The sequence below is a fragment of the Panthera leo genome, chromosome B1 (genome assembly GCF_018350215.1).
Source record: "Panthera leo isolate Ple1 chromosome B1, P.leo_Ple1_pat1.1, whole genome shotgun sequence".
NCBI lineage: Eukaryota > Metazoa > Chordata > Mammalia > Carnivora > Felidae > Panthera > Panthera leo.
In genome coordinates, this window is record NC_056682.1 from 127,178,764 (window position 1) to 127,201,712 (window position 22,949).

Genomic DNA, 22,949 nt, shown 5'->3' on the forward strand with positions numbered 1-22,949 from the left:
TCTCTGTGGACTCCATGTTTATGCTCAGGCAGCTGAAGATGGCTTAGAGAAAAGCCCACAGTCATGCTGATTGGTTTTATCTTATTGTCATGATCACTGTTGCAAAAGGGCCTTTAGTTTTTTCCAGGAGTACTATCACATTTCACTAGCCTACTGTCCCTCCCATTCTCCCGAACAACCATTCCTTTCTTCATTCTCTTCAAATCTCCGGAATCTTTATCCTGTTGCTTACACTTTGGTGATGGGCCTGAGTTCCTAGTTCTCTGAGTAAATACAAGCATTCAATAATGATCTTCCACATACTTCCACCTGTATCTTCTAACGTATCTGCATGTATTGCCATATATTCTACCTTCTCTTAATATGGATGGAGTGTGTTCCTAAATTCAAACCCTCCACTTGTGTACTAGATATCATTACTTATCACCTACTCTAGGACAGATCTCCAGCAGTTCTCCTATCTCTCCTGCACCTTGAGTTTCCCTCTCTTTACTGTATAATCCCATCATATACAGATATTGCACACATCTTTTTTCATACAACATTTTTTCCCAAACATCACATCCTACTTCAGGACCCTCCTTGCTATTACTCAGCATTTACTTTTAGCAGAGCACCTTTAAAGAGTGCCTAGTTTAGGGGTGACTGGGTGGCTCAGTCAGTTAAGTGTCTGACTCTTGATTTCAGCTCAGGTCATTATCTCAGAGTTCGTGAGTTTGAGACCTGCATTGGGCTCTGCGCTGACAGTATAGAACCTGCTTAGGATTCTCTGTGCCCCATTCTCTCTGCCCCTTCCCTGCTCACTCTATCTCTTTCTCTCTTTCAAAATAAAGAAACATTTTTTAAAACAGTGCCTACTCTAACAAAATGAATGAACAAAGGAAACAAGAAAAACAAAATAACCCAGACTCTTAAATATAAAGAACAATGGGTGGTTGCCAGAGGGAAAGTGGGTAGGGGACAGGTGAAATAAATAAAAGGGATTAAAAGCACACTTATCATGATGGGCACTGAGTAGTGTATAAAATTGTCAAATCATTACATTGTCACCTGAAACTAATAAAACACTAATTATACTTGAATAAAAAATTAAAATAAAAAAGAAAATAAATAAAAGTACCTACTCTTATCATCTCCACTGCTTCTCTTCTCATTCTTTTTTTCTCTCCAATCTAATTCTAATTCCTTCTCCTTTCTCTCTACCAGATCTGCTCTTCTCAAGGTCACCAGAGAATCCTGGTTGCCAAATAAATCATTAATTCTAGGTCTTCACTATACTTGATCCATAAGCATCATTTCACAGACGGTTGATCATTTTAACTTCTTGAAATACTTTTTCATCTGGCTTCTAAACAACTGCTTTTGTTTTTTTCCCTGCTTCTCTGGCTGATCCTTTCCTGATTCTGTTATACCCTTTTAAACACTCCCTCCTCTAAATACTAAATTGTCCCAGGGATTAGTCTTTACATAGCTTTCTTCTCTAGATAGACACATATCCTTAGTGATATCATCGAGTCTTATGACTTTAAATACAGACTCTATGTTAGTAATCTCCAATCTCCAGCTGGAACTTTCTCCTAAACAGTCAACTCATATATAGAAAGCAGCTTTCTCGGCATCTTTTCCTGGATAATTAATAAACATTTCATGTTAGCTATCATGCCAAAGGCAAATTCTCATTTGGCTTCTCAAATCTGCTCTTCCCATAGTTTTCTCAACCTTAATAAATGTTAATTTCATTCTTCCTACTGCTTAGGCCAAAGACATTGGACTCATCTTTAACTCCTCTTTTTCATAGCTCATATTCAATCTTTTAGAAAATTTGTCAGAGCTACCTTCACAACGTATTCAAATTCAATCACTTCCCACCACTTCCACCATAACCACTGTGGTCCATCCACCATCATGTCTCACTTGGATTATAACAGTAATCTCATCTCTGTTTTTGCTTCCAGCCTTGACCTCTCCTATCTCCCACATAGCACTTTGAGTGGACCTTTGTAAGTAAGTCAGATCATGTCATTCTTCTACTCACAACCTTCCTGGGTTTTCTATCTCAGAATTATTCAAAATCAAAGTAATTTAAATGGCTCCAAAGTATTATACCAGTGATTTCCAACCTTTATTGTGAATCAGAATCACCTGAAAGGATTTAAGATATTCAGATGCCTTCCACTCCCTTAAGGTACAATGGGCAAAAGGGGTTGAAAAGTACAAACTTCTAGTTATAAATAAGTCATGGGATGTAATGTACAGCATGGTGAAATAGTTAATAATGCTGTATTGCATGTATAGCAGTTGCTAGGAGAATAGATCTTAAAAGTTCTTATCACAAAAAGAAAATTTGTAACAACGGCGAGGGAGGTTAACTAAATTTATTGTGGTGATCATTTTGCAATATACATAACCATAGAATCATGTTGTATGTCTGAAGCTAACATAATGTTATATGTTCATTGTATCTCGATAATAAAAAAAAAAAGATACAGTTGGAACTTTAGTGGGGCCCAAGCTTCAACATTTTTAGGTCACCATCCAGCCTAATCCCTGATGTGACCTTATTTCCTACCTATCTTCCTTGCACACCCTATCTGCCACCCCGCCTCCATGTACCCTTCTTCAGCCATATTGGTCTTGACATTTCTCTCCATCATGCCAAGCTAGTTTCTGCCTCAGGAATTTTGCAGTAATATTCCTTCTGGTCAGAGCACTTCCTGCCCTGTCTCCCCACTGTCTTCATGGTATACCCTGTCCTCTTTCAGGTCTTTACTCAAATGTCATTTTCTCAGAGATGCCTTCTGGGACCACTTTATATATGATGGCAAACATCCCTTTTCTTCCTCTGCTTTCTTTCATCCTTACCTTTCTAATTTTTCTTCATAGCACATGTTTATGTGATTGTCTATTTTTTTCTCTCTGCTACAAAATAATCTCCATTGGGGTAGGGGCTTTGCTTGTTCTGCTTAATTTCTTATGCCCAGAACAGGGCCTGGTAAATGATCGGTGCTCACTGAATAGGTTGTGAATGAATTAATAAAATGGGAGGTTCAACCCACCGAGTTTTGTCAGCCATAGATAAATAAAGAAGGTAGGCCTACCGCACCATTTCATAGGACCTAGAATTTGTCTTTCTACACCAGTCCTCAAAAGTCCTTGATAGTGGCCCATTTGACATGACCAATCTTTCGTCTTGGCTTTCATTTCAATACTCCAATTTTCCAGCTGTCACTAGAGCTGAGGCCTGAGCCTGGAGGTTTTGCTCTACACCTGGACCTTGTCAGTTTCCCTTTCCCTATACAGCTCGGGGACTTGTGTAGACTAATTAGACTTGTAAATTGATGCTATCTTTCTGATTGAAAACTGCTGCTGCCAACACCATCCCTCACTTCCCTGTTGCCATAGTATCCATCAGATTTTTATATCCTCTTTGAACTATGTAGTCTGAGGTATTATGCAGTTACCATTAGGATCCTCTGGCTAGGACAGGATTTTAATCCTACCAATCCTGATTTTCAATCCTGAGTAGTCTTCAATGCTGAGAGCTTTTAGAATAATTTGTTCTTCAACACCTGAGCTTACTAGGTTGTCAGGAAATAAATATCACCCTCTAAATAACCAGAGACTTCTCTTTTAGTTCTACATACAGATCCTCCATTTCTAGTCAGATCTTTATTTTTGACCTGCCAGAATATGAATTATATCATGCTACTCTTTTTTTATTAATGTTTATTTATTTATTTTGAGAGAGAGAGAGAGAGAGAGAGAGAGAAAGCATGAGCATGGGATGGGGGAGGGGTAGAGAGACAGGGAGATAGAGAATCCAAAGCAGGCTTCATGCTGTCAGTGCAGAGCCTGATGCAGGGCTTGATCCCACAAACTGTGAGATCATGACCTGAGCCAAAATCAAGAGTTGATACTTAACCAACTGAGCCATCCAGTCACCCCTATCATGTGACTTTTCTGTTCAAAACCTTCCTAAGTTTCATATCTCCCATGGAGTAAAAGCCCATTTAACTTTTTTAAATGTTTATTTATTTTTGAGAGAGAGAGAGAGAGCATAAGCAGAGGAGGGCAGAGAGAGATGGAGACACAGAATCTGAAGCAGGCTCCATGCTCTGAGCTGTCAGCATAGAGCCCTCCCCACGGCTTGGGACCTGAGCCAAAGTCAGAGGCTTAATCAACTTAGCCACCCAGGAGCTCTGTAAAAGCCCATTTAGAATGTTCTATATGTTCTATACAGCCCTGTATTAGTATTTTCAGATGTTAGCATGCTTACAAATCACCTGGTAATCTTCTTAGAATGACATTTACATTCAGAAGGGCTGACTCTGATGGGGCCCAGGAGTCTGCATTTCTAAGAAGCTCTCAAGTGATGCTGATGTTGCCTTGTCACTCATACTGTGAGTAACAAGATTGCAAAGATACACCTTCTCCCCTACCACCTGGCCTTCTACTTCTCTGACTTTGTTATACTTCTGATATTATCCTGTATTTCTGACTTACATGAGCTTCCTTCATAGTCTTAGAACATCCAGGCATGTTCCCACCTCAGGGCCTTTGCATTGGCTGACCCTCTATCTGAAAACATGTCACTTAGATAAACACCTCTCTGTCTCCCTCCCACTTGCTTCAAGACTTTATTCCAATGTCATTTTCTTTATTTTTCTTTATTAAAATTTTTTTTGAGGGGAGGGAGAGGGGCAGAGGGAGATAGAGAAAGATTGAGAGAGAGAGAGAGAGAGAGAGAGAGAGAGAATCTTAAGCAGGCTCCATGTTCAGGTTGGAGCCTGAGGCGAGGCTGGGATCATGACCTGAGCTGAAATCAAGAGTTAGACACTCAACCGACTGAGCCACTCAGGAACCACCTCCACAATGTCATTTTCTTAGTGAAGCCTTCCCTGGACATCTGATTTAACAAGGCAGACCATCTCCTTCTTGTCTCCCTTTTCCCTCTTTCTACTTTTTCTCCTTAACACATCACTACTGAAATACAACACATTTTATTTGTTTATTGTCTGCCTCTTACACTAGGGTGTGAACTTTGTGGAGGCATTTTGTTTTCATTTATTTTCACTCCAGCAACCAAAATACTGGCTGATACATAGAAGGTTCTCAATAAATAATTGTTGAATGAATGCACTAAAAGTTTCAGTTATATTTTTCATATACATTTTTTCTATTTATGCAAAAAGTCCTGGGAAGAGGAAGATGGAAACAAATTTGTTCCAGTTTAATTAGGCTAGTCTGTTACAGGTGAATGTCTCCCAAGAATAGCAGATCAGAACTCATTTACTTAATCCTCATTTATACAGCTTTCTTTGGTATGAGCAGCACGATGTTAGAAGAGATCAAGTTCTACCTTCAAGTGAGAGAAACTTAATGAGACTAGTAGCACTATTAAGAACAAACACAAGCTGAGACATTAATGGTCTCTATTTAAAGTTATAATTAGGATTGTTTGCACAGTGATTCAGGCTTTCCTCGAAGGCAGTTACTATATATATGAATTCTTGTCAAGGATACTGTAGAAGTTTGGCCTTCTGTGGAAAATTGACCTAGAAGACCTCTACTGTGTTTTCTGCCCGAACAAATTAGAAACCGATGACCGAGAAGAGGAAGCTGCTGTGTGGGATGTGCAAGACCAGTTGCCCAAGGAAGAATGCACAGCCACATTTCATGTCTCATAGTTCTCAGTCTTATAAGCTCCCAGTGAGCTTTAGCAAGTGAGAAGGTTATTATATTTTGGTTGGTTGGTTTTGTGTTTTAAGAGAGGCTGGCCAAGACCTAGCAAACTGAACCAAAAGACATTCTATCGTTATTACCTATTTCCTGTCTAATCAATTTTCAGCTATCTCTGATTTTGGTTAGAAGAATGTATATACAACAAGTAATTTTCACTTTGGTATTTTCCATTATGAATTCATAAGGACATTCTTCACTACCCCTCTAGTAAATCAGAAAATGGAATGAATATGGTATAATGCTAGGTGACATGATTTGCAATTTTAAACTCATAAGCTGTCTTTATCAGTAGACTACCACGGAATAGAAATTGTTCTTCTTTACTTCTTTCATTAATTATTCTTTTCATTACAGTATAATTTTAACTTAACCTTAGAAGATATTAAATAATAAAGCTTTGTAGTTACAAATTAGTCACATTTACATTCCTCAGGTAATCTTAAGGATCATTTTATGAGTTTATTGCTCTAATCCTACTATTTATTGATGCTTCTACATATATATGTATTTTTTAAATAATGAGAAAAACCATATGAAGTAGGAATTCTTATCAGCATGATGAAAATCCTGGGGTCCAGAGATTTTTAAGTAACTAGACACATTTACACATTTTAGTTAAAAAAAAAATGAACTGTATTCAAACCCAGGTTGACATGCCTGCAAAGTCCAGGTTTTTAATTCCCACACTGTGATCATTGTACAGATGAGTAGATAAGTCTTAGAGAAGCCAAGTGACTTCTCCAAAACTATACACCTAAGACCTAGAAGAAGCAGGAAAGGAAAGCAGATAGTTTTTTTTTTTTCTAGGAATAGGGTTCTTTCCATTTTTCATAATAGATTTTTTTTAAATGTGTGACATTCAGTAACAGCATTAGAAACACTAACCCAAGTTTAAAGGTGATGCAATAGTTACATATTTAAAGAAAAAGAAACAGCAAAGTCTAAAAAATAATTAACCAATCTTCTCAGCACAGGATGGAAAATTATCAATAGCCTAGTCTAAAACATTTTTATTTCACAGAATCTCTGATTGAAATTTTCTCCGTATGGATATTTATGCTTTCTCTTTACATATACACAACTGTCAAATTAAATTCTTTATGGTTAAAAGACATAAAGGTAAAAAAGAAAAAAGAAAATGTAGGAAACTGTGTGTACACACTTTGAAAAAGAGATGTTTTCTTAAACAATTCTGAAGACTTTGGAATATATATATGTATATCTTAATACATACATGACTGTTTACAGCTTCTATGTGCCATTTCATATCTTATAACTTTATGATTTATTTTGGAAATGCCAGGATATGGGAAGTGTACCCAATTTGTATTACTACAAAGAATGGAAGGTATATGAGCTGTGCGTGCATGTGTGTGTGTGTGTGTGTGAGAAAGAGAGAGAGAGAGAGAGAGAGAGTAAGAACATAAGAATAAAACAAGGATTTGACTACATGTATCTACTTGACTGGCTACCTCTGAAATTTATGAGTCTCTTATTGTCTCACTGTTTATACTCTTTGCATACTCTTACCCAATTCCCATACATCAGCTATAGAGACCTTCTTGAGAGGTAATAATGAATCACAGCATTCCCCTATTTTAGTAGCATTTTTTTTCCCATCCAAATAAAAGCTGAATTCCTAAGGGCAACAGGTCCTTCATCATCTGTCCCTTGTTACTATCCCTCCTTCCATGCTCTCTCATTTGACATGTTCCAGTTCATGTTGATTTTAACTTTTTTTTTAATAATTATTTATTTTTGAGAGACAGAACACAAGTGGGGAGGGGCAAATAGAGAAGGAGACAGAATCCAAAGGAGGCTCCAGCGTCTGAGCCGTCAGCCCAGAGCCCTACACGACAGGGGCCCGAACTCACAAACCGCGAGATCATGACCTGAGCCGAAGTCTGCTGCCTAACTGACTGAGCCACCCAAGTGCCCCAATTCATGTTGATTTTAAACTGGCTTCTTGAATGTACCCTCAGGATTTTGCCTAGGCTATGCTTTGTTTGGATGCCTTGCCACCCTCTCTTCTACGTGAACAGCTCCTGATCAGGCAGGCCATCACTAATATTTTATCTCCTCAGGGAAATGTACTTGATCACTCTTCTTCAAGTAGATGTTCTCTTTAATTTCTATAAGAGCACCCGAGTTTTTTTTCCATAGCATTAATCATAATTTAAGTCATTTTGTTTGATCATGTGTTTTAGTTTTCTTTTCTTTCTCTCTCACCAGACTATGTTTCACAGATCCCATGATCATTTCTCTGTGGTGGAGTTCTCTACAGTTCTTAGGTCACTGCTTTCTACAGAATTGTTACTTACCAAATATTGTATGAAAAAATGGATAAATAAATGATGAATGAGTGAGTACATATTTCTTAAAATATTTTCTGAGTATCCTTATGTCTGCTTGGAGAAAAAAAAGTGAATGTTATCTGAAATGATATGGTATAGAAAGAGGTTGTAAAGTGTGGAGAGCTTTGGCTTCTAATGTAGAATAGAAATATAAACTATGAATGTAATCATCCTCAAGAAAACAAAATTATTCTTAACAATTAATAGTATGAAGGAAAGGAACTCTCCTAAAAACCACTTAGTATTCTTATTCTGAGGTTTAAATTCATTAATATCCTATGTGTATCTAGTAAATCCTAAAATGTCTACCCTCTCATTTCCCCCAGACAACATATAAGTCCACTCACTCAATGATTCTCTCCCACCCTCCACTTCCTCCCAGTAACTGTCGAACTTCTAGAAGCCAGTGGATTTTAGGATCAGTACTTGGGTCCTGGGAAAGGACTTTAATATAATAAGGGTGAAGGAGTTAGAGGCCATTGCTAACATTTCAAGGACATTCACATCCTAATGCATCATTAGTACTTGGAAATAGGTTTATATCAGCATCATTAGCTTTTAAAATAATGATATCAACTAGGTTCACTCTAGGGAAGCATAATAATAGCAGCAGCAGATAAAGGACATCATATGAAAAGGCACAAAATAATGCTAGAACCTGCAGCAGAATATTTTCTATAGCCATCAAAATGTTCTCCAACAAGGAACTCAGACATGGGGTCCAAATTATTCTGCTGTAGAAGGTTATAGAGAAAAAGTGTATACCACCCTTGTTTCTGTGATTGACATCCATTCATTCATTCATTCACCCCACAATTATTTACTGAATGTCAACCACTGTGATTTTCACCGTGCTAGCCACTGGGATAATTTTAAACAACAATCATTCAGTTCTTCTATGCAGATTGATAGGGCTTGAGGAAGACAAGGTTACTTCTGTACACGTTTTTATAAACCACAGCCCAGAATAAAAACTAGCTTCATGTTTTACACAAAGGGATGCTTCATAATCTTTTTTTTCCCCTGGTAAAATATCTTCTAAATGATGGTTATTTAAAGAAAGATAAAGATAAAGATTTTCACTTTTGAAATAGACATTTGTAGGCACCTTATTTATTGACAAGATTAACTTTTACCTACCACATCATAAGTAAAGATAAGGTTTTCATCTAAAAACAAATGCAGGATAGGAAGTACCCCAAAGTCATCTGAAAGAATTGGATAATCTTAATGATATTTGGAACGGGACTTGTAAAAACTTTTTCAGTCTTCATGTACTAGCTTATGTTTTCTAGCTTTGAAATTCCATTGGAGACAGATCCAGTAGACACAGCACAGAAGGCTTTGAATTCCTTCTGCTTAAGCAATGTGTCAACTCAAAATCTTCTTTAAATCGATAGCAGGTATAATTTAACTACAAACTCTATGTCAGAGTTAAAATAAAAATAAATAAACCAATCTCAATGTAGCAATTTCAATATGGGAGACAAAATAGTGGACTCTAAATGAAGAACTATGACCAGTACCTTTTGAATGCCTGCTTGGGATTCCAGAACGTTATTCTCTGATCCATTGCTTCTGTTGATCATCCTCCACATTTGGGAATACATGCTGTCCCTTTCAAAAGGATTCATTCCCTTCATCCGGACATGTTCATACACGGCAGAGTCCAGTACTGTGCCATAAGGGATGTCTGTTTGCTTGGAAAGGTCCTGGAGAGATCTTCATTATTAGGAGAGAAGAAAGACACAAGAAAGAGTACTGAACACTTTCAACTGGAAATAAAGGTATAGAAAGCAGAGAATAATATAATATAGATGTCAAATTGCTTTCTTATTCTGTGGTTTCTTCATATTAAAATGTAATATACAAGGAGAATTGTTGTTAGGGTATATGGCACTTCCACAAACCATTCAAAGGCAAAATCATTACTAAAAGAAAAATGAAAATTTCTAGTGGTAAGGCAATGCTTTTTTGTGTGAACTTCACTGTGAAAAGAGCAAAAACAAAGCTAGCAATGCCATTAAAGCAAAGACAATTAAATTAGATTGCTAGATAATCATATAATCATTTAGTTTTTAAAAAGTTCAATATGTTATTACCCTTAAGCTTATGTTCTTTTAGGTGGCAATGTTTGAACATTTTAATAAAATAATTATATTTTGCATAAACAGCATATTTTGAGGTCAAGTGTACTACTTAAAAATTAGTATTTATGATAGTCACTATTTAACAATTGGCTACCCCATACATTTAGCACCTAACATACGTTATTCTCACAGCAATGCCCCATTTTCAGAAATATTTCACCCATTTTATAGATGAAAAAACAGGTTGAGAGTATAAAAAAACTTGCTCCATGGCAGAGTCAGTGAGGGATCAGACAGGTTTCAGATGTAGATCTGACCGGCTTCAAAGGCTATAGTATTTTCACTGCAAGCTGTTGTCTCTTATTTCTAGATTTCTTTTGCTGTATTGGCTTGAATTTTGTGTGTGTGCATGTGTGTGTGTACATGCACGCATGCACGTGTGTGCATGTGTGTGTGTGTGTGTGTGTGTGTGTGCGTGCGAGAGAGAGAGAGAGAGAGAGAGAGAGAGATTTCTATTTGTACTCAAATAGAATAAAATTCATGATTCTGGAAAGCTAAATATATTTTCAGCTTCCTCTTTTACAGAATAATGTTCAGGATTTTCAAATCAGTCTCTACGTTATAGATAGTATTAGCTTGTCCTAGGTTATTCATCTCTATATTGGTGGTCAGTTTCCTCACATTTCAGTTTCTGAGCCACTCTATACTTTCTAACTTGGAGAACCAATTGCTGTTCCACTGAAACTCATTGAATTTGTGTAGGTGCTCAACTCTAATGACTGAGTTTTAGGAACAAATGTGTCTTTGGCATGCTCTTCAAAAGTAGACGCTGGCATATTCAAACTCACTAACGTCTGAGATGTTATGAACGTCATGTTATGTATACCTCTGACCTTTTTGGTCTGTTTCTAGATGGAGTTTGGTAATGACTTCCTGGGGGCCTTTGCAAACAACATTAGCGTTGGGCAAGGGTATTGGGAATACTCTTGCAAGTCACCAGTTTCCATCATGTGCAAAACTGTATCCCAAACGATAATTTATGGGCTGTGTTTGCTAGAGGAGGATTTGTGCCAATTTATAATGACAACTTTCAGCAGAATTTGGTCTATGTTTTATTGGGTTTTGGGTTGTTGATGTGTATTACTTACTCTATGGAAACTACCATGATAATTCCTTTTTGTTCAATACTTCTGCTGAATAAAATGATGCATTTAAAAATCACTATTTCCAAGGAAAAATTTGCTGGAATATTCTACAACTATTAAACCAATTCTACCACTTGTAAAAAGATAAAATGACAGTATAAATTATAATTGAAGGGTACATCAGGAATAAAAGTGAGCTACACGTAGCCAGGGTGCAAGCTAATACGAGAGTGACAGGGCATTTGTTCCTGGGACATACCATGCTTATCTTGTTAACGGTATAGCAGTAAGAATTTTATTTCCAAATACAATTTGCTTCTCACTTACTGCTGTTTCCAGTAGTAGGAGTGAAACTATTCAAAACATTAACATTTTAACATATTTCCCACTCTGTAGTGGAGGATGCTGTAAAGTGGTAGCACAGGGGGAAAATTGAAACATTAATACAGATCATAATAGCAGGCCTCACTTGTTCAATATCTATAAATACAAGGGCCTATTCTAGGTAGATGTATAGAGCTTGTACCTTCTAGAACCAAAGGTCTCATGGCTAACGGCCATGTCATGGTTCATCAGAGACCCTCTTAGGATAGGATTGGACACTTACTCCTTAGAAGATTCAGCGATCAATCGCTCCTATAATTCTCAGAAATCTTCAGTTTGGTGGTGGTGAGATCATAATCTAGGGCTCAAACTTTTATATGCTTATACTTAAGTATATAACTTGTTTGCCCAAACAGTCATACCAGCAAAACACTGTTAAATAAATGAACACTCCTCTTAGCTTTCCATGAAAAGAAAATTGAAATAAAATGTTGGGATCATTAATATAATCAGGTTCCTGTGGCATAACATCGCTTTAAATATTAGCTTCACAACTTAAACATCAAACTATAATACAAACAATATTGTTGGTGAAACTGATTTGTACACAAAAATTTTAAAGGGATATCTCAATCTATTGCCTAGGTGAAATTCCTGATGTCAGAAAAAAAAACATTTTATTTTCAACATACTTCAGATTCAGAATAGCAGAGCTTTTTGTAACTTAGAACAAAGGCATTTTCTCTCTAGCTTCGTTTCTGATATCAAGTTCAGCTTATAAATTTGCCTTGAGATATGCTTGCAATAAAAATTACAGCTTGTCTGATTCAGCATCGTTCCATTATAGTATACAGAGATAACATTGAAGGTGACAAAAATAAAATGAAGCAAAATGAAGTGAGCACAAACAGCTTATTAGAGAAAGTGAAGGCTGTTTTAGGATCCCAACACAGAAAGAGAGTGCCCATCATATGTGGTCATTTTGTTATTTTCATGTTAGTAAGATTTTAGAGCAATATCAGCAGAAATGGTGCGGCCTATATTATGAGCCCCTAAAAGAAATCTAGCAAATTATTCCACTAGTGGTAGAATAGGTAGTAATCCTCAAAAAAACTGTATTTGAAGTTCAACATCTGAGTGAATTTAGAAGGGCCAAGTCTTTGTTTTCTCTTTTGTTTTTCCAAATCCTTTTTTTAAAAATGCAAAACAATTATAAAATAATTAGTAAATTAATATAAATATATTCACCACGGCCAATATATAAATTAATCAACCATGGCAAATGCTGTCATTTCTTTTTAACCGTTGACAATGCTTACCCAGAAGAAATGGGAACAATCTAGAGCATTCTAGAAAATTGTTAACTTGGAATATACTCATACCAATATATTCCATTTCTCCACTTAATCACACAAAACCCACAAGTACTCACGGTAAAACGCAGCAAATGATCACTCCGCAAATCTGTTATTGTTGAATCTTCCTCTCCCAACCCCACACCCCAACTCATGCACACAGAATTTTAAAAAAAAATGAGAGTCTATAGCTATAAGTGGTGAATAATAAAAGAAAGCAAATGGTTTGCCATCTAATCACTCTGTTTTCCCAACATCTTTTTGGAATTCGACTTTTATTCCTTGTACTGGTGTCCTACACTACTAACGACCCGTGGGTACTAAAGAATACTGACAGCTGATAAGTAAGTGACATTTAGTTATTTGCATGAACATTACATACACTAGGAAACTGTAATTTAGGGCACTTCTGGGAAGTAAATTTGAGGAATTTGGGTGGATGTAGGCTGATTGCAAACTCTTTCCGTGAGAAAAATAAACACTCAAAACCCTTCAAGCATAGAAAATTAATTTTGATACATGTGATCCTCTGATATTAGATATTAGTAACTTTGACATTGGGTAAATTAGATTTAAAAAAATTTTTTTTTTCTTTAATGTTCATCTATTTTTGAGAGACAGAGCGTGAGCAGGGCAGGGGCAGAGAGAGAAGGAGGCACAGAATCGAAAGCAGGCTCCAGGCTTTGAGCTGTTAGCACAGAGCCAGATACGGGGCTTGAACTCATAAACCGTGAGGTCATGACCTGAGCTGAAGTCGGATGCTTAACTGACTAAGCCACCAAGGCACCCTGGGGCAAGTTAGATTTTAAAGTCAAGCAAATAGATTATTTGTGTGCCATATGATGTTAGTTATCCCTGTTAACTGGAATTTCTTCATCTAAAAATGGAGAGAATAAGAGTATCTAAAGGTGATGATAAAAGGACCTGTCATATCTGCACTCAATCAAGTTACCTACTGTTTTATATGAAGATTATTATTATTATTATGATTCACCTCCTACTAATGCCCTATTTAATAATTTCTAATGGATTTTAGTGTGTGGCAGGATAGCCTCTTTATAAATATTGTTGATGAGCAGATTCATGAATTGGGGTCAAAATGAAGACTCATTAGGAAATGAGTACAAGATTTTATCCAAGTACAAGATTTTATATTTAATTTTTTAAATTATTCATTTTATGAGTTATTTAAAATATTTAAATATATTTTTAAAATATTATTTAAATAACTCATTTACATTTCTAAAAGTGTCAACTAGTTAAAAATCTAATGCCTATCCTCTTGCAGTGAACTTTCACTCACATTTTTCACCTATTTTCCTTTAAACAAGAGAATAGATTTTACTCACATAAACTTTAAAATTACACTCCTAAATCTCTCTTTTCCATCTGTTTTCTTTCTTCTTTTTAAACATTTGAGCTTGGTTTTGTGGGATGCTCAGCAACAAATGGCTGCCAGCTCTAGCTCTGGGGAATTGTAAGTCTAATCCCATTTTTAATGGAATGGAATAAGTCAACTTAAGTTATCACATCAGAAGCGATTTTTCTTCGGGGGAGAGAAATGGAACGCGGTTGATAGGATGGGTGCTAGATGCTTCAGGCAAAGGGGATGACGGCGGGAGAGAGACAAACAAGTGGGGATATATTAAAAGCGTCTTCCACCTCGGTTCAGGTTTTTTCTCCCACACTCCCTCCCCAGTTTCTTCCTCTGGATGCTGATTTCAGCATCTGCCAAAGGAGAAAATTTTGTTGCACCTCTAGGAGCCCATCAGTAACCACATTAAAAGTCTGCCTGATGCCCACTGTTGTTCATTGGACGCAGCAGCTGAACGCTTTGTGAGTACAGAGACAGGTTTTGCTGAAAACAAAAACTAAAATAAAACAAAACAAAAACCCCAAAAACCAAAACCAAACCAAAAAAAAAAAAAAACCCCAAAAAACCAAAACCAAAACAACAACAACAACAAAACTGCTCCAAAATTTAAAACTCAAAAGAACAACTAATATGCCAAATAAAGGTCCACTGGACTGAGAATTAGTGTCACTGAGACCGAAGAAGAAGAGAAAGTGTCAAAAAATGGATTGAGGTGGCCAGGTAAGGCAGGCCTGCCTCTGAGAGGTACAGCCAACAGCCAGCCACTAGGCAATCTCTTAGTTTCTACAAACCTGGGTTTTGAAGATGTAAAGATTTGAGTTTCAATCCTTGAACAAGTTATTTTTCCTCTCTAAACTGCAATCAATTTCCCTATTAGTGAAAATAATAATTTTGTAATAATATAGGTTAAGGCTTGGTGTAGATATTGATATGACACTTACCTTAGTATTTAACACTCTATGAGTGCTCCATTACTGGTACTTGCAATTATTAATTTCATTACTAATACTATTACTTTGTTCTCTGTTATGATTTTTGGAATTGTCATATCCTTATTTTTCCTACCAACTAAATTCATTTCAGATTCCTCACCTGTGGCCTTTCTGTCTCATACCCTATCTAATCTCTCATTAATTTCTATACATTTTTACCTCCTGAATCTTGCAAATCTGTCACTATGTTTGTCCTCTCATTGCTAATACTCTCATTACTTTCACCTAGAGAATTATTTCTAAGTGTTTTCTCTATCTCTACTTTCACCCACCTCTAATCCATCTTCCACACCACAGCTAAAGTCTGATACTATCCCTGTTTTATTTAAATACTTCCTATATACTCCACTACCCTTAGAGAATATCTCCAAATCCATAGCATTCAAGAACCTTAAAAAATTTGGCCTAAAATTTTTTCCATTTTTAGAAAAACCTTTTGCCTCATTCATACTCCCATTATAGGGCAAACAGACCATTTCATCATTCCTTGCTTGATAGGTATTTTCTTTTCATGTCTTCTTGTCTACCTGGTGAATTCCTTCTTTTCAAGTTCAAGGTCAAACTCAGCTGCCTCATCAGTGCTTTTCTACTACTTAGAATATGTTCATATTTTAGCATTCTGTATGAAATTTTACTTCTCTTCAGATTACATTTTGCTTATTCATACACACACACACACACACACACACACACACATATACTTTTTTAGTTCATCTTTGAAACTCACAGTCTAACCCAGGGTCTGGAAAGTAGCAGTCAATGAGACTCATTTGTTTTGGCTACTCTTTACTAGAAAAATGCCTTTATCTTAGAAAGCCAGCATTCCCATTAAACTAGCATTGCATAACATAGTATTGGAAGACTTAGCCTCAGCAATCAGACAACACAAAAGAATAAAAGCATCCAAATCAGCCAGGGGGAAATCAAACTTTCACCCTTCACAGATGATATGATACTTTACATGGAAAACCCAAACGATTCCACCAAAAAACTGCTTGAACTGGTCCATGAATTCAGCAAAGTCACAGGATATAAAATCAATGCACAGAAATCGGTTGCATTCCTATACACCAACAATCAAGCAACAGAAAGAAAAATCAAGGAATAGATCCCATTTACACCTGCACCAAAAACCATGAAATACCTAGGAATAAACCTAATCAAAGAGGTGAAAAATCTATACACCAAAAACTATAGAAAGCTTATGAAAGAAATTGAAGAAGACACAAAAAAATGGAAAAATATTCCATCTCCTGGATTGGAAGAACAAACATTGTTAAAATGTTGATACTACCCAAAGCAATCAACATATTCAATGCAATCCCTATCAAAATAACAACAGCATTCTTCACAGAGCTAGAGCAAACAATCCTAAAATTTGTATGGAAGAAGAAAAGACCCCAAATAGCCAAAGCAATCTTGAAAAAGAAAACTGAAGCTGGCGGCATCACAATCCAAGACTTCAAGATGTATTACAAAGCTGTAATCAAAAAGACAGTATGGTACTGGCACAAAAACAGACACTTAGATCAATGGAATAGGAGAACCCAGAAATGGACCCACAAATCTTTGACAAAGCAGAAAAGAATATCCAATGTAATAAGGAAATGGTACTGGGAAAACTAGAGAGCGACATGCAGAAAAATGAACTGGGGACACTTCCTTATGCCATACACAAAAATAAATTCAAAATGGATGAAAGACCTAAATGTAAGATAGGAAGTCATCAAAATCCTGGAGCAGAAAGCAGGCAAAAACCTCTTTGACCTTGGCCGCAGCAACTTCTTATCAACAATGTCTCCAGACACAGGGGAAACAAAAGCAAAAATGAACTATTGGAGCATCATCAAAAGAAAAATCTGCACAGCAAAGGAAACAATCAGCAAAACTAAAAGGAAACCGATGGAAAGGGAGAAGATATTTGCAAAGGACCTATCAGATAAAGGGTTAGTATCCAAATCTATAAAGAACTTAACAAACTCAATACGCAAGAAACAAATAATCCGGTGAAGAAATGGCAAATGACATGAATAGACACTTCTCCAGAGAAGACATCCAGATGGCCAACCGATACATGAAAAAATGCTCAACATCACTCATCATCAGGGAAATACAAATCAAAACCACAATGAGATACCACACACCTATCAGAATGGCTAACATTAACAACTCAGGCAACAACAGATGTTGGCGAGGATGTGGAGAAAGAGTATCTCTTTTGCACTGCTGGTGGGAATGCAAACTGGTGCAGCCACTCTGGAAAACAGTATGGAGGTTCCTCACAAAATTAAAAATAGAACTACCCTACGACCCAGCAACTGCACTACTAGGTATTTATCCAAGGGATATGGGTGTGCTGTTTCGAAGGGGCACATGCACTCCAATGTTTATAGCAGCACTAGCAACAATAGCCAAAGTATGGAAAGAGCCCAAATGTCCATCGACAGATGAATGGATAAAGAAGATGTGGTATATAAATTCAATGGAGTATTACTCAGCAATTAAAAAGAATGAAATCTTGCCATTTGCAACTACATGGATGGAACTAGAGGGTATTATGCTAAGTGAAATCAGTCAATCAGAGAAAGACAAATATCATATGACTTCACTGATAGGAGGACTTTAAGAGAAAAAACAGATGAACATAAGGGAAGGGAAGCAAAAGAATAATATAAAAACAGGGAGGGGGACAAAACCTGAGACTCATAAATATAGAGAAAAAACAGAGGGTTGCTGGAAGGGTTGTGGGAGGGGGTATGGGATAAATGGGTAGGGGCATTAAGAAATCTACTCCTGAAATCATTGTTGCACTATATGCCAACTAACTTGGATGTAAATTTAAAATAAATTAATTAATTAATTAATTTAAAAAAGAAATGCAAAAAAAAAACAACAAACCGTAGCATTGCTTAAAAATGGACTTTTTATTATATTTTACCAGCCATTCTGTGGGTGACTAATAATGGCCAGTAGTATTTAGTAGTTAAAGAAAACAAACAAACCAAAAACTAGTTTTTAAGGGAGATTTGGAAATTTCTCCTGTAACACAATTAGCTGCAAAAGCTTTATCTGACACCAATGAATTGTCTGACAAGACATTTTGCCATGTATGTAAAATAAATAAATTCAGAAGCAAATCAAATAAAAAGAAAATCCAAACAAATAGAAATGAAATAAAGTATTTGGAACAGCAGAGGTTGTAGTCCATAATTCAAGTAGACATACGGATCTGGTACAGAGTGGAATATCTGTTCCTGAAAGGGATACGTATCTAAAGCAGTGTGGAAATGGAGCTAACAACTAGTGGATAGTTTGATGAGTGATTTCTGACTAATGGATCAGAAGCAAGCTGAAATGGGGACGAAAACTGTTCAATTAAACTCCACTAACTGAAATGATCAAAAAATATAAAAGAATTCATGATTTTCGTACCTAAGGAAGAGATAAGCCCTAGAACAGAGAGAATAGTCACTGTTGGTAATACTGAGTATTATCACCAAAAACTAAATTAAGTTTTTTCTTTTTGAGGGTTGAGTATTTACATAAAGAAGGGGAATTTGTACACTCTACTTATAGGAGGATGGAATAAGCACAAAAGAAAGGCTTCCCATCTTCCTAGTTACAACATATCCAAGGCCACTTGTCTTTTGAGAAACAACATTCTCCATTTTGGTAGTTCCTTCTTCTAAGTGAAGTCTTCCAAACCCTCTCAGACACAGGTTTGTAAAGAAAGTCTGATGAAATATAAAAGTATCAAGGGTCACTGATGGGGCAAGCCAAACTCTAACATTCTTCATGTCAGAAGAAAGTTTGGATTGCAGATGGCTCAGTCCCTACAGAAGACTCAACGAGAGCTACTTTAAGCACATGAGGGGCCCACTACTCAATGAAAACAGGCTCAGGGAAGAGTTTAATGTTCTTTAGCCCAATAATGTTAACTTTCTTATTTTAAGAAGATTAAGATCAAAGTCATGTTAGTGAGAGAAATACGGTTTTGTCATAAAAGATTAGATTATAGAGCCAAAGGTATAATTTGTGGGGCAAGGTAATTCAGAAGGAACTCAGCCACAGCAGTCTCTGGTAGAACAGTAAAGTGATTGTGTCATCCTTCTTCTCAAAGTGCCAGAGATTTTTCCTTCTCAAGACAGCAGAAACCTAAAGTCTAAGGCCAACAAGTTTGAATGATACCAAAGAGGGCAGAGGGCTAGGATTTTTTTTACTTGTGGAGACAGGGAAATTTTCCCAAGAGAGGCCCCTCTGGATGGAGAGGGTGCTTCATAAGAGGGGCCATCAGAGGACCAAAGAGGAGTGAGGATTTACAGACCAGGTATCAGAGGACGAGAGTGGCTCCTTGTGGGACACTCAAATAAGGCCTGAACGGTGCAGTCTCCTCCAGTCTCTCTGTGTTGTCCCCTCTTCACTCCTGTCACACATTCTTCACCTGCCCTCAACCCCGCCCTTACATGGCTCAACAGAATAAATTAGATATAAGACAGCTTCAGGTCTTTGCACTGTAAACTTCTTTAGAATATTTTTTTGATCTTTACTTTTAAGAACTATTTATTTATTTATTTAGATGTTGAGTTTGGTGATTTTTTAAAAATATATTTTGGATATTAACCTCTTATAAGATATATCATCTGCAAATATCTTCTCCTGTTCAGTAGGTTGCTTTTTTGTTTTGTTGATGGTTTTCTTCACTGTGCAAAAGCTTTTTACTTTGGTGTAGTCCCAAGAGTTTAATTTTGCTTGAAGCTTAGTTTTTCTTTAAGTGGAGACCTAGAAAAATGTTTCTGTAGCTGATGTTTCAAATGTGCTTGGTCTAGAAAAAGTGTGTGATGGTACTCTTGAAGAGGACACTTCTCCCTTTTGAACGCTGTCCCCATACCGAGGTTTACTAGGCACCAAGATGACTCTCAAGTCTTTCCTGAGAGATTTAGAAATATGTCCTGCACCTTCCCCCTTACAAAGTAGTCAGGGGCATCCCCATCTGTCATGTTCTATAGATGAGATGTTCACAGGTAATATTGAAAATTCACATAAAATAGGTGCATTTGATAAAAATGGATGTCACGAACTACTTAAGGGAATATGCTCTCAAATTTGGACAAACTTGCATTCCTATGCACATTTAAAAGTTGATTTGGATTTGTGAATATGGCAGGTCATTTTAGAGACCCTAAAGGAAGATGGAAACACTGTCCTTATTGCTGTTAGGCATAATTAACAAAATGATCATTAAACTTTCTTCAAAATGACAATGCTATACAAATGCAAGATAATAGTTATATGAAAATCTGATTGGTTTCTCTGACTTGTTGACCCACATTATAAACTAGGAACTAATTATGTCACATCATGAATCTTTCATTTTTTAATTTTTAATTTTGTTTATTTATCTATGTATGTATGTATGTATGTATGTATTTATTTATTGAGAGAGAGAGAGAGAGAGAGAGAGAGAGAGAGAGAGAACGTGCATGGGAGAGGCAGAGAGAGAGGGAGAGAGAGAAAATCCCAAGCAGGCTCCACACTGTCAGTGGGGTTTGAACCCATGATGAGGTTCTTAAACCCACAAATGGTGAGATCATGACCTGAGCTGAAATCAAGAGCCGAACGCTTAACTGACTGAGCCACCTAGGTGCCCCTGTCACATCATGAATCTTGATATGTGAAAGACACTGTATTTTTCTACCTGCTGACAGAATTGCCATTTATGGGTCTGCTCTCTATCTTAAATTAGTTAACTAAAGTAACCTTTCATGATATGTATATAGATATTGATATTTACACTAATTAAGCAAAATTCCTTTAAAAAGGCCTCAGTTTGCTGTGGATTCAATTGCTCTGCAATTTTCCTGTGTAGAGTAGGAAGTGTGTGCAGTTTCTTCCTGAGATATCATGAAAAAGATGCATTGTTTATTTACCCCAGGACACTATAAACCAATATGGAACCATCCTAAATTTGTATGGTCAGCATTTCATTATGTCACCATTGATTGTCACTTGATTGTAAAATCTATGTTAAGATGATATAGTCAAATACTCCAATAGACTGCAGAAGAAGAGTAGGTTTTTATGTTCTTATATCATTGAAAATATTGGAAAGACCTGACTAATTCCCATGAATTTCCCTGAGGATCAATAAATTTCAAAATGGTGTTAAGAGAGAACCCTAATAAAATCATAACATCAGAGAGTTTGGAAGAGCTCCTGGAGGTATTGCATAATTCGATGATGATATATCTTAAGGTATAAAAGCCAATCTCCAAAAATGGACTTTATTCTTCTTCCTTAGGCACTTTACTGACTTAGAAAACTTAACACCAGGAAGTTCTTTCTTACTCATGCCCAACCTAAAACTATTTCATATAAGCCTCTCATTTTCTTCTTAGTGAAAATAAAAATGGACAATCGCTACTCATCACCTCCAGTACAACATTTCTTTATATAATAAAATATTTCTTTTGTGCGTTCATCCTTTAGCCTTTTATTTGGTGACTTAAACACTAAATTCCTTTAGTTTTTACTCACAGGATCTATTACTCACTTTTTTACATTGTTCTTAACTAAGGCATCTTTTTCTTTTCTATGGTAATTTTTGCCAAATTTATGGACCTTATAAATAGGTCATGGTAGTGTTTAAAAAGCCCCAACAACTTTTATACTGCTAGGTGATTTTGCTCATTTTCTTTATAAACACCAACACTACATTTCAAATTTGTAATTGACAGATGACTCATTTTGAAACTGTCTTCACCTCCAATTTTAAATTATTATAGGTATACACACATACACATAGTTTTTTTTCCATATCTGAGTGAATTATTACATATTTGTCCCTATTAAGCTTTGTCTCACTTATAATCACCTTGTTTAATTTGCCAAGGTCTTTATGAATTCTTACAGTGTGGTTCTGGTCAATAATCACCCCTACTCAATAATAAGTAATCTGCATATTTAATAAGTTTACTCCCTATTCTATACTTCGAATCAACACTGAAAATGGTCATTAGATTCAGGGCCAGTGCTGACTTATGGGAAAAACTTTATTCAATATACCCTCTAAGGCTGACATTGAACTATTGATCATAACCTCACATATAGCTCACTAACAAGCTGTGATACAATAATACACAATATTACTGCATAAAACAGTGACCCAAATAAAATACGATGTAGTTTCAAATGAGGAATCAATAGTAATTTGTATTTTTTTTTTTACCTATAAGTTCTTTTAAGGATCTCAAAATCTTTAATCACATTATCAAATTATTCATAGTGGAAAGAAATAACTGAAGAGAAGGAAGTGACCAAGAATAACAGAAGGTCAAGTTTAATAGCCTATTTGAAGACCCAGTAGAATGCTACTGTCAAAGTAAGGTGGAAGGTCATCGTTTCAGTGAAGATTCTAATGACTCTATCTCAAAACAAAAGTCCTGGCTCTTTATAACACAGAGCAGGAGACCAGGTTTCTACCAGTAACTTAAAATTTCCTAAATACAAAATATATTTTCCTTCTCCCCAGTGCAGTAGGTCTGCAGATCTCTCCAAAAAAGATAGTTTTTTGAA

The 22,949-nt window shown here is 36.3% G+C and overlaps 1 protein-coding gene across 2 annotated transcripts in view; it reads right to left on the reverse strand.

Moving 5' to 3' along the window:
- GRID2 (glutamate ionotropic receptor delta type subunit 2) overlaps positions 1-22,949 on the reverse strand; it is a 1,444,174-nt gene that overhangs the window by 209,452 nt on the left and 1,211,773 nt on the right. For both annotated transcript variants that reach the window (XM_042935882.1, XM_042935881.1), the window contains one exon: positions 9,623-9,818. In XM_042935882.1, the coding sequence (XP_042791816.1) occupies positions 9,623-9,818 (196 nt within the window). The remainder of the gene's footprint in view (positions 1-9,622; positions 9,819-22,949) is intronic.